Source organism: Fundulus heteroclitus, chromosome 20 (assembly GCF_011125445.2).
Source record: "Fundulus heteroclitus isolate FHET01 chromosome 20, MU-UCD_Fhet_4.1, whole genome shotgun sequence".
Lineage (NCBI taxonomy): Eukaryota > Metazoa > Chordata > Actinopteri > Cyprinodontiformes > Fundulidae > Fundulus > Fundulus heteroclitus.
Window position 1 is genome coordinate 31,019,977 of NC_046380.1, and position 27,066 is coordinate 31,047,042.

The following is a 27,066-nucleotide window of genomic DNA, read 5'->3' on the forward strand; positions in this document are numbered from 1 at the left end:
TTGCATGGGTGGCTGGGGGTGCTACAGCTAATGCTATCAGGGAGACAGGCAGGAAAGTACTTGGTATGTCTCCTGGAAGAAAAACTGATAAGGAAACTTGCTGGTGGAACGAGAATGTACAGCAGTGTGTTCGGAGAAAGAGATCAGCTAAGAAGAAGTGGGACGCTGAGGCCTGGAGAAAGTCACCATGAGTACAGAGAGATGCAGCATAAAAAAAAGCATACAATGATTCTTATGATTGAAATCAGTGAGGACAGTAAGGAGGGAGAGAAGGATTTATACAGGTTGGCGAGACAGAGATGGTAAGGATGTTCAGCAGGTTACGGTGATTAAGGATTGAGGGCGAAATCCATTGACAGGCGCAACTAATGTGACTGGAAGACGGAAGGAGTGCTTTGAAGAGTTAATGGATGAGGAAAACGAGAGAGAACAAAGAGCAGAAAAAGTGACAATTGTGGATTAGGATGTAGCAAAGATTCATAGGGAAGGCAATGAAAAGGATGACGGGTGGAAAAGGCAGCTGGTCCTGATGATATGCCTGTGGAGGTATGGAAGTGTCTAGGAGAGACAGCAGAGTTTTTGACTAGGCTGTTTAATGAGATGTTAGAAAGCGAGAAGATCCCTGAGGAATGGAGGAGAAGTGTTTTAGTATTGTATGAGAAAGTCTGGAGTAGCAGAGAAGTACGTTAAAGTGGTACAGGACATGTATGCCAGCTATAAGACAGTGGTGAGGTGTGCTGTGGGTGTCAGAGGAGTTCTAGGTGGAAGTGGGTCCACATCAAGGATGGGCTCTGAACCCCTTCTTGCTCGCTGTGGTGGTGACAGGTTGACAGATGAGGTTAGAGGGGAATCTCCATCGACTACGATGTTTGTAGATGACATTGTGATCTGCAGTGAAAGCAGGGAACAGGAGAGGGACAATCTAGAGAGAGGGCGGTTTGCCCCGGAAAGGAGAGGAGATGAAGGCTAGCCGTAACAAGACTGAATACATTTGTGTGAATGAGAGAGACCCAAGACGAGCTGTGAGGTTACAGGGAGCAGAGACAAAGAAGGTGGAGGATTTTTAAGTGCTTAGGGACGACCGTCCAGAGCAAAGGCGAGTGTGGGAAAGGAGAAATGTGACCAAGGAGTTTGGAAGAGGTAGAGAAGTGTGAGATGTGTTGTATGATTAAAGAGTATCAGCGAGAATGAAAGGAAAAAGGTGTACAAGACGGTGGTGGGACCCATGATGCTGTATGATTCCAAGACAGTGGCACTGAGGAAGAGACAGGAGGCAGAGCTGGGGAGTAGCAGAGATGAAGATGTAGAGGTTCTCCTTGGGACGAGGCTGGACAGGATCAGGAATGAGTACATCAGAGGGGCAAGCTCATGTTAGATGTTTTAGGGATACACCCAAAAAGGCCAGACTAAGGAGGTTTGGCCATAACGAGGGAGGGAGAGTGAGTATATTGGTAGAAGGGTGCTGAGGCCGGAACTGTCATTTTAATCCAATAACTTGAAGTCTTGGCTTTTTTTGTGTTCCCGTCTGAGCTGAATGATCTCTAAGTGCCGGAGTAGCAGTCGTTGTGTTTTGGTGCATGATAAATCAATTAAGACCTGCTACCAGCAGCCACGTCATCAAGATAATGCAAGAAGCTGTCTTCGTTTGTGCTTCTTTTTTTTTTTTTAGATTTGTCCTGTTTGCTCTGAGAATATATAGGAAATACATTTCCAGCAGGAAGCTGTTTTTGTTTTTTTTCCACTGGCACATAGTAATCTATGAAGGTTTTTTATAAACACTGAGATTTCTGGCAGAACAGAAATCTGCACTTGTATGTAGTCCAGTTTCATGTGACCGTTATGGATACCAGGGGTTCATTACTTCATGAAATGTGACCGCTGATGTGGGGTAATGTATGACTGAGTAACAGACTAAATGTTTGGGTGGTCTGGGCTCTTTGTTGTTGTCGTGCTCAGACATTTGGAGAGATATTCTCGAGACTGCCCATCCTTCCCAAGTAGAAAATTCAGTAACAAATGTCAATTTGCGTGTCTTTTAACTTCTATTGGTTTAGGAATACACCTGTTAGGTGAACCAAACAGCTTTTCCTAGTTTGTCTCCTCAACATGGCGGGGACAGCCAGCAACATGCTTCAGGTGCTGGTTAAACCCCCTCGGAGCCAACCAATAAGATTATGAGAGCAGTGCTTAGAAGAATTAGGCTAAATTTATTTATTTATTTTGCTGGTATTAGATTTATACAGTTATGATTAGTTTGCGTGTAAATATTTGTCAGGTACCACTTGTTTTTTGGTGTTAGAGTTGTGTAAATATTGTTTATTTCATGGCTTCTCCCTGTGAGTCACTCAGGGTATGCGGAGCATAAAAATACTGGGTGATGGTGTTTGCTGTGCACCTGGCATGCAGTTCAAAAATAAATCCACCTCAAACCTTATTTTATTGTCAAGCCTCTAAACATTAAGCCCCCAACCCCATCAGTCAAAACTAGTAGTGGCTTTAAGAGAAGCAAAGCATCAGAGCCACGATACAGACATCCAGAAAATGCACACGCATCTGAAAATGTCTTTGTCTCCTTTTTTTTCTCTCTCTTTCTCTGCAGAACATTGAACGTTAATCAAAAGATGTGACGTAAACCCTCACCCATCACCAAAGAGGCTTGCTGCTCGAGGCCCTTTCCCTATCAATTTCAGCTGGATTCCACACCACCAGCTCTAGCTTTGACAGGTGAGATAGATATAGATGGTACCATCCATCTGTGAGCCGGCCGCTTGGTGTCCACGGAGCAGCATTACCATCCTCACAGCAGCTCCACTCCAAAATAACAACAGCTCTTTGTGTGAGTAAAGCCTTGTGTTTCAGCAGCCACATTTTTTTTTTTTTTTTTTATGAGCACACGGTACAGTTAAAATCCTACCCTGTGAATCTCTAATTTCTAGTGGGATCTAGATTAAGCTCTGAGGGATTTCAGAGGAACAGAACAGCCATTGTTCCCCGAGTTCTCGCATCAGCTTCTAAACCTGCCAGGAACAGGAGCCTCTGGTGTAGTTGTGTGTTTTTTTTTTGAAGTACAGGTACTGCAATCACAGGCTGGTAGTTGTGTTGGGAGATGTTTATTTGACATGCAGAAACGTCACACAGTGCCCTCTACCAGCTTTGTACGTTATTTACCCAAGCTTAAGTTTAAGCCGATTGGATGGAGTGCGTCTGGGAAAAATCGGTGTTCAAGCATTTCCGGAGATTCTCGATTAGCTCTGGACTCCATCGTAAGTCCAGCTGCAGGTTTCGGGCTGTCTCCTTGGTGGAAGGTGAACCTCTACAGCATTCTCAAGCCTCCAGAGTTACCAGAGGTCTTTTGTCTGCTTCTTTGCTTAATGCTCACCTCGCCCTCCAGTTTAGGTGGAAGGCCATGTCTTCGTAGGTTGGGAGTCGTGCCATACTCTTGTCTTTTAGAAAAAGTGCTCTGCGAAATGTTCAAAACTTGAAATATTGTTTTATAACCCAAGCCTACTTTAAACTTTGCTGCAGCTTTAGCGGCCTCTGCGCTGTGTTCCTGTTTGTTCACCAGTGTTCTCTAACAAACCTCGAAGGCCTTTGCAGAACCAGCTGGATTTATACTGAGATTAAATTATACTCATATGGATGCTAGCTAGGTGGGAGGCTTCTGGTGGAAAACGGTTACGCTGGATTTTACTTGGTGTCACAGAATTAGAGTTAAAGGGGGACGAATCAGATTTTTATTTTTCCCTACTGGTTCACAATTACACACCATTGTGTTTGATTTGCGGTGGGAACTGTGGAAAAACCGTGAAAAGGTTTGCAAGGCACTGTAAAGAAGACATCAGTAGTTTTTGGTCAACAAAACTATGTTGAAATATGCTAATTAGTGGTAGTAAAAAATACTAGGAATAAAACAGAACGAAAAACACTTGTCACAACTGAATTTCTATGTCTGTTATTTGTTGCCTGGAGAGAAACAATCGGTAGTATCATCCTCTAATCTACAGGAAAAATAAAGCCAATATGAGCAAAGCATTTCCCACTTTTTTCATGAAGGTTATTAAAAAAAAACAAAAAAAAAAAATCAATCAAAAAGTTTCACTCTTGGTCCTTTTCCTCTCCATGAGTAATGATATGCACCAGGTTCTTGTAGTCCAGGTTTCCTGCCACATCAGGGGGGAAGGCGGTAAACATCTGCTCCATCTAACCAACGAAGCACACAAAGACACCGCATTACTCGGCCTGCATCAAACAAACGCTGGAAATGATTCACTGTCATTTGCTGCTTTCTTCTTCATTATCCTGAAAGAAAATGTGGCCGACGCGGACACGAGCGAGCGTCACGATGACGTGCGTCCTTTTTCAGAGTCACCCACTTGGCTTCAAGTAATCAGCGGTAATGGTGATAATGAGTGTAAAACCCCACAATGTACCTCTTCAGAGGAGAATCGGTCGGCCTGTGTTGTCAGCATCTGCGTGACGCTGGGGAGAGAGAGAAGGAAAAAACAGGCTTCACAGCGACGCTCATCGTGAACTGGGAGGAACAGCTGGAGTCAGAGTGTCGGAAACAGCGCAGGAAAGCTTAAGCTGGGCCGCTTTTAGTGAATTTGCGTATTGGACACTCCTGTGGTGTGAATTAAACAACTTACTAGTCTTTCTTCAGCACGCCCTTTCCCTCAGGGTCGAAGACTTTAAACGCATTGAGGATGGTCTCCTCCGGATCTGCACCTGGAGTCAACAAAGCAGCCGTCACCACTCTTCAAACGCCACTCGCTTTTAATGCTTATTTACAATAGAATAGAGTAGAATTCAACTTTATTGTCATTGCACTGTCACAAGTACAAAGCAACGAAATGTGGTATCTCTGCTTTTAACCCATCACCCTTGGGGAGCAGTGGGCTGCCATGTGCGGCGCCCGGGAAGCGTTCTGGGGTTAAGGGTCTTGCTCAGGGACCCAGAGTGCAGGCAGTGGGAATTGAACCGGGTACTTGCATCCTTCTCAGAGTGCAAGCGCGCTGCTGTAACCACTAGGCCAGCACTCCCCCAAAGAAATCTTGCTCCAGGTGAGGATTTAGACGATTTAGGTACTCTCCTTGCATTTGAAGCAGTAGTGCAGAGTTTTAAATGTGACGTTTTACTAAGCTGTGATTAGTAGGGACGCAGGATTTATGTGTTCGCATCTTTTGTGTTTTGGGAGGAGGATGACCGTGTGGGCATGTGACGGTGACAGTGATGCAGGGCAGGATTGTGGGATGTTTAGCTGAAGCGGAGAAGAAAGGTCAGCGATGTGGTAATTTTTTTTCACGAGGTCGAAGGGGTAAGGAATTACATATAATATAAATAATACTAGTAAATATCGGTTGTCGGCCATAACAGCAATACTAATATCAGATATCTATATTGAACTTTTCATATCGGTGCATCCCTAGTTATAAATATTTCATATCTTACCTGCTGTTAATAATGCTCTAGGCATCTTTAGTTAGAATACATTCAAATTCAAAGGACCAGTAACTTCATGAAGGGTCAGTTTAAAGTAGACCCACCCACTTAAGTCTTGAATACTTCATATCGGATTCTGCAAATCCTACTTCGTTAAGCTTTCAACATTCAACAGGTTTGTATTGCAAAACTTCATCTCATTTTCATAATTGTCAGCAAACATGTAATTGTAATGGACACTGGAAAAGAGGGGACTAGTGTTGCTGGAGATACAGAAAGTGGATTAAAAACAAGCCAGTTTAGCTTCTTTTTTCTAATATCACAAGTCCAACATGAAGTGAAGGACTGCACTGTTGTGAAAACCCAGCAAAGCCGTGGATCTTGTTTTTATGTGATGCCAAAAAACAAACAAACAAAAACAAAAACTCATTCATTGATAAAAGACACTGAACTTACTGTCTAGTTCTGTTTTCTAAAGTCTGGTTTGCTTTTAATCACTATGGTCCACTTAGGAGCCTACAATATGAACATTATCTTTATACCTGTAATATTATTTTGCTGCTTGGTTGTGGGGGGGGGGGGCTCTGTAACCACCTCCCGTAACACTTTTGAGATCTTTGCCGTTAATACGACGGCGTGCGTTCTTACCTTTCAGTTTCTCACCAAACATTGTGAGGAAAACCGTGAAGTTGACGGGCCCAGGAGCCTCCTTGAGCATGTCGTCGAGCTCTTCCTGTTTCACGTTCAGACGTCCTGTGGGGAACCAACACACAACAAGCACACTCGATCGTCGTCCCCTGAAAAACTACCGTCACCATCCGTGATCCCCGAAACACAGATGTCAACACACCGAGAGCAGCAAAGGTGTCCCTCAGGTCGTTCTTGTCGATGAAGCCGTCTCTGTTCTGGTCCATGATGGTGAAGGCCTGAATGGAGAGCGCAGAGAAACCTTCATGGTTTCACTTTTAACAAAAGTAGCAACCCACAGTGGTCTGATCTCACGTCTTTGCAACGGTAACGCTTAAACTCTAAATTTAAACGCGTTTTAACCCCCTTTTCTTTGTCTGTGCTACATTTAAAGACGGAGACTTAAGTATTTATAACCCGTACAGCCACCCCCCCCTCCCTCCCTTGGATTTTGTGCGGCATCCTGGGCACGCGCAGCAGTTCATCTGCGGCCTAATCACTGATGACACAGTCTGAATGTTTGGGCACCGCCGACCTTCATACCAACATACCGCGAGCCTCACTGTTGCCAAGCCCGAGGCATGAAAATAGACAGGTGGCCATGCTGTGGCCATGAACAATAGAAAGGAGCTGGACCCTTCGGCGCGCGTACAACCCTTAACTGTATTTGAGCGGCACAGAAACGCTTGGGTTTTTACACACGGAGGAAACCGAATTATTCTGAGCAGCTCTCACCTCTTTGAATTCCTGGATCTGGGCCTGCTCAAACATGGAGAATACGTTAGAGTTGGCTCCCTCTGCCGCCCTCTTCTTGGCTTTCTTGGGGGCCTTTTGTCGTGAATAAAGAAGAGGAAGTTGGAGTTAGATTCTTATAAACAAAGCAGATAAAGCAAAAAAAAAAAAAAAAGTGCCTCTACAAGATCACCTTAAGGAGGCAACAATACAATTTTACCAACTTCTACTTGATATCCTGATGTTTATTTCTGAAAGAAAACTCAGTATTTATTACAGAATACGATAAACTACAGCTAAACAGAGCTGTCTTCCACCCAGAAAGCAGCACCTCCGAAGCCAAGAAGACACACCTGTCCTGGCCGTGGCAAACATCTCACGCACGCCGACTTACCATGGCTGAGCAGCTGGGATGTCAGACCAACAACGATGCCGGAGAACAATGGGGACGAGTGTGGGTGGCCTTTTTGTAGTCCCCGAGCCACAGCTCCACTGGATGATATTTATAAACGATGTCCTCTTTAGGAAGTGACAGGTAAATGATGCTTTATACAACGCTTATAGTACGGCGGGCTCTCAGAGGGAAAACACACGCTGCAAAAACGGATCTAAAAATAAGTAAAATGTTCTTAAAATTAGTGTTTTTGTCCTAGATTTGAGCCGGTAAATAAGATAATCTGCCAATGGAATGAGTATTTTTGACCCCTAAAATAAGATAATTAGATATATTGCACTTGAAATAAGATGGAGATGAATTGTTCCTATTTTAAGTGCAAAAATCTTATTCTATTGGCAGATCATCTTATTTACCTGCTCAAATCAAGGAAAAATACACTAATTTCAAGATGAGACCTATTTTTAGTTCTGTTTTTGCAGTGCAGCACGCACATACGCACACGCTCCTCAGTGGCGTGCATCCCTCCGCGTCGTCAAGATTGACAACAGACAAAAAGGTTGGGACGACGGGTCTAGAATATCAAGAGCGGGCTGAAGGTTAACACGCTCGGTTATTTCCTTTGTCTGTGGAACGGCCGGACTTCCACTGACATTAACCAACAATATGTTTTCATCCTATAATTAATTTTTATTTGTCAAAGTCAGGGTATCTAAGACTTTTAACACCAGTACCACCTGAGTAAATACCACGTTTACCAGTTAGGCTCCAGGTCATTTCAACCCACTGCCAATCTGTACCGTTGCATTGCGGATTCATCCCCTTCCTGCTTCCATTTTAAACCCATTTATTTAATGGTGCATACATTTATGTGTAGTAGTTAAGTACTTCAATGAATAATGGATGTAAGAATACATAAAACTTAATCCAATTGTACCTACTTAGCTGAAATTGTGAATTAATTTTATTTTGGTTCTGATCCACAGAGTGGGTAGCTGACCTCTTATGGGGGGACATATCCACACGTTAGACTTTGCCCAGAAGCAATTGCTTACTTACAAAATCCAAAAGGCATGGAAACGGTGTCCAACTTGACGAGGAGCCTTTGTCAAGTTGGACATTCCTGGTTGTGTTTTGTCATGAAAGAAAACCAAAGTAATAAAAGAAAGTTTTACTGCATGAGTGGTTGAAATATACGATTGGAAAAACTGTTCCCCCAACCCTGGTGACAAAATCCAATATGGCCGCCTACAAACCCTGCCGATACAAATTGTAAAACGCACACTCCTTCATTGTACACATTGCTAGTGTGTTTAAAGAGAGAAATGCTGAGAAACATGTTGGATTTAACTTGTATTGTTAATAGCAGGTAGACTTGTCACTGACCTTTGTTATGTTCAGCTGGACAGTTCAATGTCCTTACTAGACCCACCTCAGATCTACCAGCACAGACTCCTGGTTTACAGCAGCCCTCAAAACCACTTACTGGGTTGTTCTTGGGAAGTTTAATAAAGATGGAAAGCTAATCTTTTTTGGCTCTTGGCACTTATTAGGACTACATCACAGTAAATTTGCATTCAACTTGTAAATAATTAACGGCAACATTTTCTCTAGTGCCACCAGTGATAGTTGTGCTGCAGTTTTAAAACTGCGAGTCTTAGGCAAACTAGCTGAAATTTAAAACAAACCTGCCTCAACCCAATGCAGTACAGGACTGATATGATTAGTAAAACTTGATAAAATATGTGGTATTCAGACTCAAAAGTAACCCATCAACTACGGCAGTGCAGCTGCAATTTCGCAGACTAGTGGGCCCTGCGGAGAACAGTGAGGGGAGCTAAAAGGGTCAAAGGAGTGTCCACACTCGGTTTGAGAGATGCTGCAGGAACACGACTCCTCGCACTCTTAATGAACTGCTGCAATTAGACGAGCCGCACAGTAACATCAAAAGCCCAACCTCCAGACTCCTGCAGAGCTTTCTGCCTCAAGCTGTCTAAAAGCCGAGCTGCCGCTAAGATTACATAGTTTACGTTATTGCAATATTTTATGTTTAATCTGTTGTTTTCTATTATCTATTTAATAGGTTTTCTCACTAACGTTATGGATCCCAGAGAAATTCTCATTTCATTGTGTGTGGTGATGTGATTTGAACAATATTTCTGCTGCACCAACCTCATTTAAAAGCTTGGCTTGAACATATTTTCTAAAAAAAAAAAAAAAAAACTTCATTAGTTTGAACAATGTCAGACACTATGAGCTAAATTCAGAGGTGGGGAAAAAATGTTCAAAGAGAAACTAAAATGAGAGTCTAGGCTTCAAAGATCTACTTATAATTAATGTTCTGACAACTTTAGGCGTGATAAAGCCTGTGTGCCTTTGTGATAACAATTAGACCTAGAAAGTCATGGACTCTCACCAACAATATCATAATCAACCCCTAATTTGATATACTGGTACAAACACTGATAATTGTTATTTTTTGTTCCCCTATGGAGAAAAGGGACGAGAGCGCCTGAAAATCAGCAGCTCATTACGTGTGATTTACTGACCTGTCGGGACTTAGTTAGAGCCATACTTGCTCGCATTTCACATCACTGGTGCTTGGCTTCCCTTTCTGCTCTAACAAAGTCATGTAATTGTGTGACACGACGTGCTTCCCATGTATTTTGTTTTCATAAACCAAACACCAACAACACAGCTGGGGAGTTAAGCATGTCACACAGAGATATTGTTTTAGAAAGCGCACTGAAGAAAGATACCCCTAATTCTACTTTGTGCATATTTGGGTTGACGACATCACAAGAATCACGCTGACCAACTATGGCCGACAGGAAACCTGAGAGATTTTGACGCATTTTAACTGGAAGAGATTTAGCCTTACAACTTCGAGGCGGAGCTTGACTCTGATGAGCGGACGATGAACTGACAACGATTGGTGCTAAAGATCCCGGCGTAGTGACCATCACTTTTAAACCCTAAAAAAAAAAAAAAAGTTGCTACAATTTAAAGCAGGAAAAAGCAAAAAAGATGCACAATGACCAGCACCCATTTAGACGTTCCGAGAGGAGATAAAATAAGAAAAATGGTGATGCGTGTACTCAAAAGGACTCTGATTGGTTGTCTCGTGCCTAACGTGATGTCACCAGAGGCATCTGCGCTTTGAATCTTGTGTTTGGAAGGGGACATTTTAGATTGGTGAAATAATTTTAGACAAAATAGCAAAACCAAATGAAAGACTAATTGTGACATGTTCGTGTATAGGTGACAAACTACTATATCTTAAAAAAACAAACAAAAAAACCCACCCAAAAAACAGGTTTTGCTAGTAGCTTTAATATGCGCTGATTGCTATTTTACCACGACTAAGAATTTAACAGATGCAATCTGCTTGATAAAAATGCAATAATAAATTAATTAGTAGTTTTTTCAAAGCCAGAAAATTTCATGATTATGATAGATTTATTCGGAAGGGAGAAATTGCTGTTAGTCCAGAAACGCTTGATAAAGCCTTCTCAAAATTTGTTAAATGGCCCATTTTACCTAAAGTTAAAGAAACTCACTTTAAAGTCATAAACAAAATTTATCCTGTGGCAGATTTTTTTTTTTTTAAAAGATTTGGTTTTGAGGTGGATCAATGTTCCTTTTGTAATAATAACAGTGAAACTCTTGAACATCTGTTTTACCAATGTCCTACTACACAACAGTTCTGGAATGAGATATAAGATTGGTTTGCTCTGAAAATTAATGATGTGCCCCCATTTACATTATATGATGTCTTTTTTTTATATGGACCATCTTCCTTTGCCTGTTTCTGACACTATTAACATCATCCTGCTGTTGGGTAAATATCATATCCATTGTGCTAAATGGAGAAATGCTAAACCCTCCTTTCATTGGTTTATCAATGTCTTTAAAACCTTTTTTTCATCTCTTAAAAAGATAAAAAAAAAGACAGACATGCCAAAAAATTGAGTTTTGACCTCTCCCAACTTTTGCTATTCTAATTGGACCTACCGTTTTTGTTGTTTATATTCCAATGTCTCCTATTTTTGATTTCAATAGTTGTCTTGACATAAATCCCCTGTTGTTTTGTATTTGCACTTTTGTATTGTAATTAATCTTCATTGTTTATGTACATTTTGCCATCCTCTATGAGAGTCTTTTTTCATGTCAATGTTAATTGCCTAATAAAAAAAAAATAATTTAACAGATTTATCGGAAAGGTGGCAATGAATCCATGCTTTACATCCATAAATCTGACAACAGTAAATGGTGTACAAATAAGAACCAAGGGGAAGCGATCATAAGCTGTCAGCAGCCCTCATCCTAAGGCAACACTGTGGTTAGCATTGCAGAGCATTTGAAACAAAGCTGGAGGATGTCATCGGCAGCAGGCGCGACCCACTAAAGGGCGACACGGCTTGACACTGAACACATCCTTACAATGTGCCACGTCTCAGTGCATCATTAACAAGTCATCCGGTGTCACTTGAGGCTCCGCCGGGTCAAGAAAAGCGTCGGCGCGTGAAAACGAGATAAGTGGGCCGGGGTCAGGAGGTGAGGCCACAGGTGCACGGCCTAAATAAGGCGAGGCGCTGAAAGGCGTCCCGCCGTCGATCGCGCTTCTAAAAAGGAGGAAAACGTCCAGCAGGAGCCAAACGGCATCATCGCACATCGTGACGACGCGTACAAGGAAGTCAGATTTAGAGATGCTGTTGTCAACCTGGGAGACACATGGGGTTTGTTGAAACTCTTCTTCTGTAGCTCTTGGAATCCGAGCATCCGCTGCAGCTACCGGGGCTGAAATGGCAAGCTATTGTCACGTCGGCTGAATGCTGGACGGCTAAAAATAGGCCGGCCTCCGGAGCACAATGGGCCCCAGACAAATGGCCTTTTCACCGGCTGTCTTCAAGAGTCTGGAGGCACAAGTGAGAGGGAAACGAGGGCCACTTTGGTCTTCTTTAGAAAAACACAGGTAAATGGCAATAAATCTGACCATTGTTGAAAAGGGACATTTAAATTTTGACAATTAAAAACTATTTTATCACAGAAATAGCCTACTAAAAAAAAAAAATGTACTCCTTATGCATGTATTACTGCATCATGGCGTCTAGACGATAAGCCCATGGTTCTGCTTCGGTGTCAGGATGCTCGACGTCATGAACAACAGACTTTTGCTCATCTTCCTCTAAACAATAACTCAGATACTCTACGGGAGTTTAGATCAGCCCAGTTTGCCTGAAATCAGCGTCTCTATAAAACCCGTCAGCAGGGGGAAGCATGAACTGCTAGATGCCTGTGCTCACTTTGGACAATAAGCAACTTTGATTCTTTGAAGCTTCCTTCACAATTCCCACAGTGTGTCTGCTGCTTGTGCCTCTTTCTCAACCACATTTTTTCCTTTCCGCTCAACTTTCCATTGATATACTTAAATAACAGAATATACTTACTTAATATACTTATATAAACAGCACTCAGAACATCCAGCTTATTTTACAAAAGCCTTCTTTACCATTTGTTGTGGAGGGTGGTGATAAAATTAAAGGTGGAAGGAAAAATTTACTTTACTGGTCCAAAAATTGGGAAATTATTGACTGTCAGCTGGACAACGGTCAACTCAGCAGATCGTTATGAGCGCCATAACGTTATGTAAGGCGTGTGTGTCGCACATTTTACATTTAGCTTTACGCAGTATTCAAAAGTTGTGAGAGACTAATTTGGGGGTTTTGATCAACTGTAAGCCACAGATCAACCACCACAAACAGAAATAGTGTTTAAATCCATGTATTAAATTATTAAAATAAATCAATTTCAGATGTTAATCTAATTTATAGATCTACACCACAGACCAAAAGTTTTGAAGCAACTTTAACTTGGCTAAGGATTGATTTCTAGTATGAGCAGACTAGTTTTATTATTATTATGCATGATGTTCCTTAATTTATCATTGGGTATGGAACTAAAGTCCCCAAATAGGAAAAATCCCAGGTCAAGTGCCTAAGAAAAAAAATCACCCACCTAATAATTACAGCAGTATTTATTCTTTATGTAATGTTCATTTATTTTGAACCAAAGTAAACCAATCAAAGACTTGCTGTGTTTGTATAAATCTGACGTTGCTTCCATGCGTTTGGCTTCTAATGTGCCTGTGAAGGAACCCATACCAGCTAAACACAAAGAACACAGTACAAAGCAGAGGTGAAAGACGATGGTTATAATATTTAATATTCTGTGACAAAATCTCTACAGGAAAACGCTAATTAAACATTTGTTAGCAGACATCAATATCATATCCAGCATGAGAGCATTATGATCAGGATAACGTAAAGGATAAAGGTGATAAAATAGAAAAATAAAAATAGATGGGCAACCCTTTTGTACAGAGTCCTACAGAGACCAGCTGAACATGTGTGCAATCTGTTGCTTTTTTTTTTTAATACTGGTAAAATCAGCTCCATCTTCTTGACTTTAATACATTCAGGAAGGTTTGTAAAGGAGTAAAAAACAAAAAATGACTGAATTATCCTTAAACCGAGCTCCTTACTGCTGAGAGAAAACCCGGGCGAGTTCAAGTGAGGTATCCCATCTGCTTACATTCAAGAACCATGGCTGAAAAAAAAAAAAAAAAATAACCTGACAGATAAATTTCTTTTGGCAAATTTTCTGAGTGAACTGGATGTCTCAACTCGCCACGAATGGAAATCAAATTTTAAAACTAAAAAAAAAACGGGTAGGATTTAGTCATCGTCACATGACTTCACTGAGCAGATAGTTGACACCAGGTAGTTAATATTTACGTGCTTTGCTGCGGGATCGTGGGACTGGGTGAGGCAGAAGCAGAAGACGACACTCCGGTCCGTGTCAGATTTACATTTCCATGCCATTCACGACTCGGGAGAGAAACAAAAATCATATTTCCATCTTCGTTTTGAACGTTTTTCAGCTTATATACAACAGTAAGGAACACTGTACAAAAAGAAATGCTCAGATACCAAATGTTTTAAACTCCAAACATGATCCTTTTCCTTTTTTTATTATCATTTTTTTTTTCATTCCTTCACATGATTCGGTACTACGTTTTTCCCTTTTTTGACAGATGGAAGTGCATACACAGGTTGGATCCAGATACAATCACTCACTTGATAAAGACGCGTTGGGACGTGTTAAAAGAATACTCGTCGGACATTCAAGAGGACACTTTTATCACTTTGTTCTTTAACAAAAATAGACGTGGCTTTTCCAGCCTTGAAATTCCCTCTCAGAATATATGTATATAAAATTATGTCTCATCTATTTACACTCAGATTTGTGTTCTGAAGGATTAGAAAGGTACTGCTCCATCGCTGCTGGGGTGGGGTGGGGTGTGAGTAGTGCATTTTTTTTTTTTAGTGGGAGGGCGGACAGCGATCCAGGGTGTGGTTCCGCAGGGAGGCTGGTTCGGATGCTCGACTTTTCCCCTCAATGTGTCAGGCGCGGACAGCCGACCGAGCTGAGGACGATTGTAATTAGCCGATGGTGTGTGGCGCCGGAGGGGAGCTGCTACACGTCTGGCCTGACCTGTAGCTACGCGGAGTGTGAGGAGGAACGGGAGGAGCCACGTTTAACAGTGTTGGGTTTTAAGCAGCTTAAGCCGCTCGTCACTGGCGGCGACCGACCGACCGACTCTAAGGTAAACTTCCTGTGACTGTGCTTGTGTTGTAGAAAGTAGGGCGTGAAGGTATCTGAAGGTAGCAAAACCCACCGAGTCCAGTCTCAATGTGAACACCCACATCTCAAAATATCAACGTGTGCTTAAAACGTCGTAAAAACCCACGTTCGTGCGGTTTCTATGACGTTTCGTTTCTTCTTCAGTGAAAATATAAGCCTACTCTGAAGTACGTCTCTTTATTTTCTCTACCTCCGTTATCCGACGTCTACAGGTGGTTTTTTCTGTGTAGGTGTTTGAGTTTAGGCAGTGTTTCAACACGGGTCTGCAGCTTTCTCACTGGTTCTGTGAAAAAGATGAATTTCTGCTTCCATGATGTGGCTCCACACATCCTTACACAGATGATTGGTCCCACACCTGCAGGACAAAGTCAAAAATGGACAATTTAGCATTTTAATGCTAGAATATGGAGCATTGCAGTAGAAGTATTTAATATTGCACACACAAACTCCAATATATTTTTGGGAGTCTTTATGCGACAGACTAGGGTTACAAAACATCAGTAAAACTGAAATAATGATATTTACTCTTAGTTTTGACCCTTTTCCTGTCCTTTCTCAGTTTATCCACAGCTTTAGTATTATGGCCACTAAAAAAGCTAATTAAATGTTGGGCCATGGGGATACATTTCTATTAGGAGGGACGTTGAAGCTAATCGGAGTTGATGGGAAGATGGACGTAACTAAACACTGACTGCCAAAGACATGAGACGGAGACAGAGATTGTCCTTCCAGCAGGAAAAAAAGACCCTCAACATGAAGCCAGAGCTCCAGGTGAAGGGTTTGAATCAAAGCATATTCCTGAGCTGAAATGGCCTAGTCAAAGTAAAGACCTGAATCTAATTGAGAATTGGTGGCAAGACTTGAAAATGGTCACAGACACACCCTATTAATTTGTCCAAAGGAGACTCTTCAGTATTCAGTCAAAGGGACAGACTAGTTTTTAGATTTTATAGGTACCACAATAATGCTCCCCTTATAGATGACTAATAGTTTATAGATATGTCATTAATCTGTAAAAGGTGAGCAAGAGGCAAATCTGACTTAGACTAACTTATTTTGAAATGTTTAATTTAAGCAACTCTTGATGAAATGTATAGTTGAACAGATTAGGCTCACTTTGCCTCTTGCTTACCCTTAATTAATACATAATAAACAACTATGGATGACTTAGAATGTGTTTACAGATTAATAGCATATCTAAACTATTTATAGCCATCTATAGCGTTATTGCAACATGGTACCGATTTTAATTGGTAAAATGTTTTTTGAAGAACTGAAAACCATTTTCCTTCTAGTTCACAATAACTGCCTAATAAAAGTGGGACATGTTTTAAGGGGTATCAATACATTCACAAAGCACTAAACATAACTGTAACTAATACATAATTTAATAATCCAACGATTCTTTGGCAGCATTATAGTTATTAAGTCATTTGCCTGTGAAAAGTTTAGTTAAAGGTCTCTTGCTGGTAAAGCTGCACGACAACATGGCATCAGAAAAAAAGATCACCACTTTGGGACCCTTACATAATTGTGGTGCTGTACGTTTTGTTTGACACACATTAGAAAAGCACGTCAGGAATCAAACCTTCTAAACCAGGGGTGTCAAACATACGGCCCGCGAGTCAGATTTGACTTTTACAAGTGGAGCAGTACTGCTTTTGCCATAGTGCTCCGCTTGATTTATGAATGTGAATAGTTTTATTATGATTCATGTAGGGAATATCTCAAATGATATGGACACTACAATGTGAAAGTAGGGGAGGAAAGGAAAAACAAGAAGAAAAAAAAGAAAAGGTGAAAGAAAGAGGAGATAAAAGGAAGAGAATGATAAAACAATTATTGAAAAAAACATGATTTTCGTTTATTGAAAATCTGCAGTTTCTATATTGTCCACGAGGGGCGCTGTGTTTTAATCAGCAGATGGTAGCACTGAGCTTCAGATGTGGAAATTTGATTTTAAATAATTTCTTAATTTTTATCTGTTTGATGTATATTGTCATGGAGGACGGTGTTTTTAAGTTCCAAAAAATGTGAATAAATGTTTTTCAAGATTGTATAATCACTGTGATCAGTTCTTATGCATAATGCACAAGTAAATGTTTAACTGAGTAAAAGTATTGTTGAAATTGCACATACTTTTCTTAAAAACGCTGAGGTTATTCATAATTTATTGTGTAAAAGTGAAATTAACTTAATATAAAAATCAACAACAAGCCCACTTTTATTAGTTCTATTTATGTAGTTCTACTCATGTGGCCCTCTTGACATCAGATTAAGCTGTATGCGGCTCCTAAACCACAATGAGTTTGACACCCCTGTTCTAAACCTTAATGCAAGCAAACGAGGACAAACCTTGTTAACAGGGTTTATGGGCGTGCGCCCGGACCCGGTGTGAAGTCTCTGACGCTCCTCGAACCTCCCGGGGGATCGCTCCCGCCGAACGTCCATCATGCGGCCAGGGGAGCGGTCCATGCGGGGGTCCCCCATGGCCCGGCCTGGGGAACGCTCCAACCTGGGGTCGGCCATGGCCCTGCCGGGAGATCCCACTATCCGGCTCTCCAGCATCCTGCCGGGGGACTTCTCTCTCTCCAGCGGGCGGCTGGGAGACTTGTCTCGCCGAAACTCTGTGCGAGCCTCTCTGTAGCGGTGGGGGGTGCCGGGCTCGCCGTGCACCAGGGGATTGGCGGCGAGCCTTTTAGAGATGTGCTCGTTGTAGGAGGGCGGCCCACGCTTGTTCGGGCTGTGGTAGGGAAGAACCCGGGCGTAAAGTCAAATCACTCGATAAGAGATATTTAAAAAAAACGGGTCGCGGGCTTTGCTTGGCGCTGCAGGAGTCGGCTTGCTCAGAGGATGCGGGCAGAGGGGGATGGGATTCACACTCGCGCTAATTGAATCGGTTGACAAGTGTGTTGTTATTTGTGATTAGAGGTGACTGAACCGATCAACTCCATTTAGTCTGCTAAATTGAAGTCAAGCGAGCGGTTGACAACAAAAGAGAGAAACCGTTAATGAAGTTTTACACTAGTCACAGCAAAAAGAAACATCTTTATTCTGTAGTTTCTCATTTATTATTCACAGAAGGCATTTTTTTTTTTTTAAAAAAAGGGAAAAATATTTAAGATTTATTACAGATAAAAAATGCACTCCCTTTCCTGCAAAACAAAAGAAAACATTAATTTTCTCACAAGTTTAAAACCCTTATTTTACCCATCACCACGTGTGAACAGCACCTGTGCCCTGCAGCGCCGGAAAAGCCCGGTGACCCGTCAGCACCACATACACGACACGCGGGACGGTGGGAGTGGAAATCTCTGACTGCTCTAAAGTTGCTCTGAGCTGCTAATCGCATCTGGTAATGAATGTGCAGGAATCTAATTCCTCTCATTTGTTTCCACAACGGATAACGCCTCACAGAACAAAACACCAAATGAGCTGAAATTAAAAGGATGACGTGTCGCTAGAGTGATGCTGAAATAAAAGACATGAGTGCAGGGGAGTGTGAGCCGGTGAAGCCGGGGAAGCTGTGGTTCTTACCTGCGCCCGGAGCCGTTGCGCTGCAGGTCTCCTCCGCCCTCCTGACTCTGCACCAGGTTGCCTTTGCAGCAAATAACCCGCAGTTTGTTCTGGTAGGATGAGGCCAAATAGATGGCCCCGGAGGAGATGGCTGGGCCAAGGTAACGTGGGTTTGGGATGTCCAAGTGTGCGTACGATGGTGACCTAAAGAAAAAGCAAGGCAAAAGTATTTCCACACTGACTTTTTCACATTTTTTTTTATTACCATATAACAGGGGTCTGCAACCTGTGGCTCTAGAGCCGCATGAGGCTCTTTACACTTTCAGCTTTGGCTCTTAAAAACTTAGACCAAAAATGCGAGGTGAAAAAAAAATGTTTCTAAATGTAAAGGTAATTTAAAAAATTGCAAGTTCTGCAATATATGCATAACATTTCCAGAAAGAAAGAAACTAATAGTCTATAGAATATTTTACGATAGATAAATGAAGTATCATTTTGTCAATAGGTTGCTTTTTCATCATTTTGATGCCATTTGCTATAAAAATCAAATGTCCAATTGAAGAAAATGCATTAAACCTAAACATAAAAATACTGTTGGTTAAATAATAACTGTTGATCTTTAATAAAAAAAAAAAGTAAACTAATTTTCTGTAGAAAAATATAAAAACAAAAAAGCTCTTGTTTCAAAGAGATGTGTAACTTTTGTGGCTCTAAACAAAATAAGTTTAGCTGGACCGAGGGCAAAAATGGCTCTGCGGGTTGTAAAGGTTGCTGACCCCTGCCATATAGTGTTGATTTCTATGCATATTTTTCATTGTGCGCAGGCAGTGCCTTTTATTTCTATTTTTAATTTAATTTAACTGCGTTTCGTTTTCTACTTCATCTTTTATTGTGTTTTTATCATGTTATATATTCAGCATGTTTTATTTTGTTGTGCAGCACTTTGGAAACCTTGTGTTTGTTAACACTGTGCTATATAAAGTGGATTGGGTTGGATTTCTTTAATTGCTTTTTCTGGCAGACCGGCTCAGAGTTTCACCACGCTTTTGCTTTTATTCGTAAAAATGTTTTATATAATGCATCATTTGGACAGAAAGTGCAACAGTCTAGAAAAAGGGACGGAGCAGATTGTACTTCTTGAGGAAGCGTAAGTCTTTCAGTGTTTGCAGCAAGATGCTGCAGATCTTCTGTACGTCTGTTGTGGAGATTGTGATCTTTTCTGCCATCATCTGTTGGGGCAGCAGCGAAGACCCAGAGACCTCAAAAAGCTGAAGATTGTTAAACTCAGAGCATCCTCTTCATCAGACTGTCATACAACAACAGCGTCTTCATTCAGAGGCCTCTTTAGATTAGAGCTACAGGAAAAATCCTTCTTGCTCTTCTACAACAATTTTGAAGAAACATGGATAACACCAGTTCCAGTAGAGCAACTGTGCCTCAGTGGGAGGAGCAGCTGTGTTGCAATCTGAAAATTATGAGCCTGATTCCAGCTTCCTCCTGATGCACCCCTGAGCAAGGCACTAAACCCAGGTTGGATCTGCCTATCTTTGTATAAGTGTGCACATTAGGGAGTGCGATTCCTTCCCCTTCACAACTATGCACTACTTTTTGTTTGGCAAACTAACCTTCGCAATTTAAAGAACGCCGATCCAATTTGTCTGGACCAGCAAAACAGATTAAATTCTTAGTTTTGGTTGTTTTTTGTTTTATTGTGAAATTTGAGAACCCTTAAACTTTTGGCTAATGGCATAAAAGAACAGAACAATTTCTATATTTTCTTTCCAATGCCCATGTTTAAATAAAAGGCCTGCCAAAACCAGCCTCTCTACATAAATCATTGCTAATGTCAATGTAATGTTAGGTCAAATTTATGAAGAGCCTCAGCAGAAGTGCTAAAGTCTCCTGTGAGGCGGGGTCCAGACTCTTTGTCTATCACAGAAAATCAACACCTGCCACACTTTTCAGATTTTAATTTGTGGGGGGAAGAAAATGGAAACCATTTTCCTTCCACTTCACAGTTCTGCATTAGCTTGTAATGCTCTAACATATATAAACCCAATAAAATACACTAGTGTTGGTTAATGAAACATGACAAACTTTAAGATAAAGTAAAGACAAAATAATTTTCAAGGCAAAACAGCAAACAATTCATCAACAAACCCCAAAAACAAACAATAGAATAAATCTTACCCCAGAGCAGCGTGTCCCTGAATTTCAATAACATCCAAAGAGTTAAAGTAGGTCACAAACAGGTAGGGCTCTCTGTAGGCTGAAAAACCAACATGACATCCATCATCATTACTGTGTTATTATCCTTTAAAAACAAACACAATCAATAAGAGAGTAACACAATAAGCTGGTCGACACTTACCAAACGAGAGAGGCAGACGGCTCCATTTGATATCATCTGTTCTACTTCTGCGGCCGTATGAATCAACGAACACGCCAAACTCTGCAAGGCAAAATACCAGCCTTTAAAAACCAGAACGACGGGGAGAGAAAGCATAAAACATGCAAAAATGCATTGGGTTCTAAAGGAAAGCGCTGGAAGGACTGACTGCAGATCAGCGGTGGAGCTGCTCGACATGTTTAACCACATTAGGGCTGAACAATTAATCGCATTTTCAATATAATTGTGATATAAAATAACGCAATTTCCAAATTGCAGAGGTCAGCAATTTTTGGCTATGTAACAATTAGGGAATTAGACATGTCCATTAGGTGTCGGTAAAATGTTTAAAGTGGGTTTGCCTCCACATGGAAGGGAAGACAGTTGCAGCAGTGAGATAATCTAATTTTATTACTTGTTTTAGAGTTTATATAATCATACATAGCATTATGTACAGGTCAATCAGTTCAATACATAGACTTGCTTGTTGGTTGGACTTTGCCCTTTATCTTCAACAAGGATTGATGTCCAATTAAATTAAAAGCTGTTCTCTTGAATAATATTCTGATCAATAGAAACATTAAAAGTTCATATTTAAAATAGTCCTTGTTTACAAACATCTTTATTTAGAGGCCATTTTTGTTGCTTGTGGTTAATGCGGAGAAAAGTCAAAATTGCAACTTTGATTGAAATATATCGTAGGCAGAACGCAATCATTACTGCTCAGAGTTTAGATGCTGTGGGTCTTTTAGCAACTAATCCACATGGCGAGGAAACAAATTGATTTGTTGTTTGTATATATTTTGAAACACATAAAAAATTAAACTGGAAAAAAAAAATCCCATTAATCACAATGTTAAGAAATATTAAGAAAAAAAATCGCAATTAGATTATTTTACAAAATCGTTCAGCCCTAAACCACATGAATAAATGCCTAACCGTGGAAACAGAGCAGGTATTCGTCCTTCTGGGGGGCTGTGGTGACTTGGATGATGGAGATGGGGAAGCTGTGGGAGGACGCGGCGAAGACAGCTGAAGCTAGCGTTACGTCGTTTTTATCCAAGAACTCTGCAGGGAAAAAGAAAGAAAAAGAAATCCCTGAATTATTGAGGTCATTCGGGTGCAGCAGAACCGCTCGGCTGCCAACGTTTGCGTGAAACCACCTGCTCATGAAGAAAAAAAAAGAAAAAACTGTCTACGTTTTGATGCATACCTTCCAGCACGTACTGCTTCATCTCGATCTCATAGAACTTATTTGTGCCGATGATGATGCTGTACCCAGTGAAGTGAATACAGCTGCACGGCTCCGATGTCTCAATCTCCTGCAAACACAGACGCACGTTGGATGAAAAACGTCCTTTAATTCGGCACGTTAGAGCTCTAGCAGAGCACGTCCTCCACACTGCTCGCTCACCTTTCTTATGCAGAACTTGTTGAGGCTCTCGTTATGCCGCAGGATTGTAATCTTGTTGGGCATAGCGGCGCAGATGCAGAGTCCGTTATCGATCTGTGAAGACAGGACAGAGGTGAGTACAGCGCTGTGTTGTTACTGTGTGGATCGGCTCGTTAGCCGTCTCTGGATGACAAGTCCACCGGGGTTTAGCTCTGTAGGAGCAGCAAAACGGGCTCACCTTTCCGGAGGAGAACAGGTGGCATCCCTTCACCGTTTCAAAGATAAAAGGGTTGAGGTCCGGCTGAGCGGGGAGATGCGACTGCGACAAAGACTGCTTCACCTTCTTGATCTCCACCAAACACAGCGCTCTCTCCTCCCCTATAAAAAAAAAAAATCAACCAGACCGTGCTAATAACATATATACGAGCCACTGTCCGCATATCAGGCCTTAGCAAGTTAAACTTAATGCTGTTAAGACCTTTATATACCTTTGAGACCAACATCTATGAAGCAATCATTTAGGCAAATAACTTAAAATTATACTTAATTTGCTGAATATTTTAAGCGAGTTACTAAAGGATGAACAATGTGTCGGCATTGACATCAATAGCAGCCGTTGTTATTCTTTTTTTTTTTTTAACATAAAGATATCTGTCCCTTAAGAAAAACCTATATAAAAGACCAATGTTTGTTTGCATCTTGTTGTCGTGTGTGTGTGTGTGTGTGTGTGTGTGTGTGTGTTCTGGGAGGGTTGGCAATATGGTCATTTTATGGTCATTTTCTCACGGTGTCGAATAAGTGGAGAAATATATAATAGCAGTGAATATTGGTTATGGGCCACATCAGCAACACTAATATTGATACTGGCCAGATTTTCCTAACAGTGCATCCCTACAAGCTAGCTCAGTTTCCTGCAAGCCTCTTTAGAGTCACTGGAGACAGTAAAACTGTCAAAGAATAAAAAAATAATCAATACAGTATTACAGGACCCATCTATAAATGCATAATTAACATATTTAACACACAAGTAAAATGAATAATTGTATGGATTTTAAGATTAGGCTACCTGCTATGCTAAATGATTAAAAAAAGTTATGGTTTGTAAATCTCTAAACATTTCCATCATGCCAGTGAAAAGCTTTGAAGTCCTATTAATAAAATAAGAGAGGAATTGACTGGGTGACGAGTTTCCTCTGGTCATGTGGAACCTAGAGACTACAAAGCGCCTCCTGCTGTGAACTAGACGGTCAGCTGGCTGAAAGACGGCTTCTACATCCTCCCCCCACTCACATCAAAGACTCAAAAAAAACAACAACAACAACCGGGAAACTTTTCAGCGAGAAAAAACACAGACTGTCATAATGCAGATATATGTATATTAATAATATACTATTTAAAAGTTGGTAGTTGGCACACTGAAGGGCATTTTGGTTAGCAGCTGTCTGTAGGTAGCCCACCAGAGCAGACAGCTAGACTACTTAACCAGCTTATATCAGCCTGTTATATTGGTCTAACTACAGATAAATTCTGGAAGGCTTATTGTCCATAAAAGACACTTGAAAACCACCACAAATTAACGCTAAATTAAGTACATGTGTTTTCTATATTTTTGCTAAACCTACGTATCAGAATAAGTACAAATAACATTTAAAGTCTGTGTGTTACATTATTTTTCCTGCAATAAGAGCAACTGTTGCTATAAGTATTTATATAGAAGGCATGAAAACTGTGTATTTTTTTTATGATATAGTGCAAAAGTCGTACCGGTGATCATAAGCAGCTTATCGAGCTCCCTCAGGATCTGGATCTGAAACACTGAAGCCAGTCCAGGAATGTGGGTCAAAGAGTTCTTTATGACGTTGAGAGCATACAAACCCTCCTCAGAGCCAACTAGGACAATCTGCAGGAAAACACGAGGAGAGGGATGTGAGAAAAGGAAAAAAAAAAGCTAGCAGTGAAGCAGACTGCCTAACCACAAGCATGGATAGGCTAGCTCCGTCACTTTGCTGGCTTTGCTCTACCTGGTCGGTGAGAGGTAGAGTGCAGTTGATGTCCAAACGGTCGTCCCCCTCCAGTTTCAGCAGCGAGTTGCCCAGAAGTTTCTAGAAAGACAACAAACAAAGAGCAATAGAAAGATGAAAAAAAATCTGCATGTTTGTTCAATCAGAGGCAAGTATAGTGAGAGAGCAGCCAGCAGCCAGAGAGCTTTTCACAAACAAATAAATTAGTGAAGCGCCAACGTAGCCAGGTGTAATTCACATATAGGGGGGATGTATGAATCACAATATGTCATACCTCCAGTTAATTGGATTTCTAGCTTTGTAGACATTTTATTTGTGTAATTCGTGTAACTTAGTTATAAATCCAGTCTTCAGCGCAGCCGTGTTTATTTTGGTACAGCTGTGAGCTCGGTAGCTCTTGCTTTCGTCACAGCTGTATGTCCCACATGCAACCATAATACTGCAACGTGATTGGCCAATACGTGCTGCGCTGCTTCTCTAACGGTTGAGGCGGGAGTGAGACAAGGATTATTGTGTATTTGCAAGTCTTGATGAGATGTCAAACCTTTTATTTAAAGCTTGACCAGTGACCAAATCATGAGGAAAAACACACAATATGTAAGAGATACCAAGCTGCACCAACAACAAAAACAGTGTGAAAGTTTCTATCGTGTTAAGATACAAATATTGCGATTTTTTTGTTTCAGTGAGGTCTTTAAAAATGAAAAAAATGTAAAAACTACGAATTGGTAGGGAAACTGCATTTTTAATTGTATTTGTAGACCTGTCCGTAAGTTATTTAGGCTGTAGGAGAGTGAGAGAGCATTAAACCTTTAGTGGATACCAGGAAGGTTAAACAAAGTACTGCTAAGTTTCTCTGTTTTGTCCTTTTGAGCTTTCAACTTCTGTCTGTAAGGGAGGATTTGGAAAGGTTTTGGAAATCCTAGTTAAAGCTGCAGTTGGTAACTTTTGTATAAATGAATTCTGTACATAATTGTTAAAACTGTCACTATTTCCTGTTAGTCAAATATGAGAGATAATCTGTGAAAAACATCAAGCTCCTCTGGTTCCTCCCAGTGGTCCTACTGCCATTTGTAGAAATGCACTGCTCCCGGTCAGAAACCACCAATCAGAGTAGGAGGAATGTCTGGCTCTGATTGGTTGTTAGCGGGCTCATTCACTCTTGGGTTACTCCCTGCTCACAACCCATCCCCCGCACAGCGCTATAGTCTTTCAAGCATAATAATGCCGTTGGGCCGCAGCTGTGCGGAGAAATGGCCGAGCAACAACTGGTCTTATAGGAAAACTGTCGACTTCTTGAGTCGCACCTGCTTGGAAAACAAAGACAAGCAAACACAGGTGCAGCACGGCAGGCTCCATGTGGGGGAGGAGCTGTGGAGGGAGGGCTGCAGCATAACAGAGAGCGAGGGGAAAGGACCTGTAAGGTGTGCTTGTTCACATTTTCAGGCTTTGTACTCTGTTTTCTCTAAGCTTCCCACAGCAGCTTTACAGCAAGCAAAGTCGACGCACTCTCCAGAATATGCACAGTGTTATTTTAGTAAATCTAGCCACCAACATGCTGAAATATTCTGAATATTGTCCTTATATTTCTTAGTTCTCTACGGGAAATCAGAACTGGACACAACATCGGCAGACCAGAGCTTTACAAAAACTAGAGATCAGAAATCGTCCATGAAGTTCTGATTGGTGCATCTGTAGTCTCATCTATTTTAACAGCACAGCTATGAGATCTGGATTTAAAATAATACAATACCTGCTTATGTCTCTAGTTTTGTAGCTTTTAATTAGCATATAGCATTTAACCAAGTCAAATGCATCATCTGTGTACAAACTAAACTGTTCTGAGCGAAGGTCCTTAACCCAACATGTTGTTTTCAATAAGCCAATAAATCAGCAAACTGTAAAACCTCTCATTACAAATTAGTTTGCAGAGTCCTGTTGGTTAGAGCAGGAAAAGAAAAGCAACTTTTAAATGTTACAGTTTGTGTTACTGAAGGTTAGAAAGTAATAAATGTAATGTGTTTATACAGAGAGGAGGTAGAGCCTAGGTATAATTTTTAGGGAAAAGCTGACACGGGTTGGAGAAAACCTAGCATTAAAAAAAAAACAAAAAAAGCAGAAGATGGGAAGAAACAAAATGTCTCAGAACAGAAAGAAAGGAGCACAAGTACCAGCCCATGATGTCTGCTGTTGCCAAAACTGAGATCATGTCAAGATTCACTGAAAAGGGCTTAAGCACAGAGCTTTGCAGGAGCATGCAAGACAGCATAGAACACCAAGTCATGTCTGCAGCAGCATGTTCGTGTCCATGCATTAATGTCTTTTAAACACATTGGTGAAAACGTCTGCAGGACTGACTGCTGCCGTTTCAGAGGGCAGCTCTCCTGATCGAGCCTAGACTGTGCTGGCCTGAACTATCGTGCACACAGGTTTAAGCATAGTTGGGGACAGCTAACACATGCCCAGCCGGACGGACGACTGAAGCACCAAGCGTTCGTGCAGCCGCTTACTGTACCTGAACCAGAGGCGATAGGTTCTTCTGTCTTTTAGAAACGCCTGCCTATAACATGATTCACATCACCGAGTTGAATGGAGATATACGGACACACACACACACACACAATTACACACATACAAACAATTTATTCACATCAAGAAAGACAACAAATAAGTACAGGATGAAGATATTGAAAACATGCAGAGAGAGAAAGAGAAGGAGGAGAGAAAAAAAAAAGACGTAAAGATGCTGGCTGATGAGGAATAAAATGCATCTTTATTTACCTCCCCC

The 27,066-nt window shown here is 41.2% G+C and overlaps 2 protein-coding genes across 9 annotated transcripts in view; both read right to left on the bottom strand.

Moving 5' to 3' along the window:
* Positions 1–3,090: 3,090 nt before the first annotated feature.
* Positions 3,091–7,463, bottom strand: myl2a (myosin, light chain 2a, regulatory, cardiac, slow). Its single transcript, XM_012870690.3, has 7 exons — positions 7,253–7,463; positions 6,862–6,954; positions 6,290–6,365; positions 6,088–6,192; positions 4,647–4,725; positions 4,431–4,479; positions 3,091–4,200 (listed from the first exon to the last, which is right to left on the bottom strand). Exons 1-7 carry the CDS (start codon positions 7,253–7,255, stop codon positions 4,096–4,098), a joined length of 510 nt encoding a protein of 169 aa, XP_012726144.1. The 5' UTR covers positions 7,256–7,463; the 3' UTR covers positions 3,091–4,095.
* A 5,988-nt stretch (positions 7,464–13,451) lies between these two features.
* Positions 13,452–27,066, bottom strand: part of cita (citron rho-interacting serine/threonine kinase a) — a 52,746-nt gene continuing 39,131 nt past the window's right edge. For 4 of the 8 annotated variants that reach the window (XM_012870704.3, XM_021320569.2, XM_021320570.2 and 1 more), the window contains 11 exons: positions 24,279–24,359; positions 24,022–24,157; positions 22,496–22,635; positions 22,279–22,371; positions 22,078–22,186; positions 21,804–21,932; positions 20,847–20,927; positions 20,666–20,744; positions 18,497–18,679; positions 17,315–17,702; positions 13,452–15,314 (listed from right to left, as the gene is read on the bottom strand). In XM_012870704.3, the coding sequence (XP_012726158.2) occupies positions 15,291–15,314; positions 17,315–17,702; positions 18,497–18,679; positions 20,666–20,744; positions 20,847–20,927; positions 21,804–21,932; positions 22,078–22,186; positions 22,279–22,371; positions 22,496–22,635; positions 24,022–24,157; positions 24,279–24,359 (1,443 nt within the window). In that variant the 3' untranslated portion in view covers positions 13,452–15,290. Of the gene's footprint in view, positions 15,315–17,314; positions 17,703–18,496; positions 18,680–20,665; positions 20,745–20,846; positions 20,928–21,803; positions 21,933–22,077; positions 22,187–22,278; positions 22,372–22,495; positions 22,636–24,021; positions 24,158–24,278; positions 24,360–26,793; positions 26,839–27,066 lie in introns of all 8 variants that reach the window. The other 4 variants (XM_012870701.3, XM_036151199.1, XM_012870699.3 and 1 more) reach the window with 2 other exon arrangements.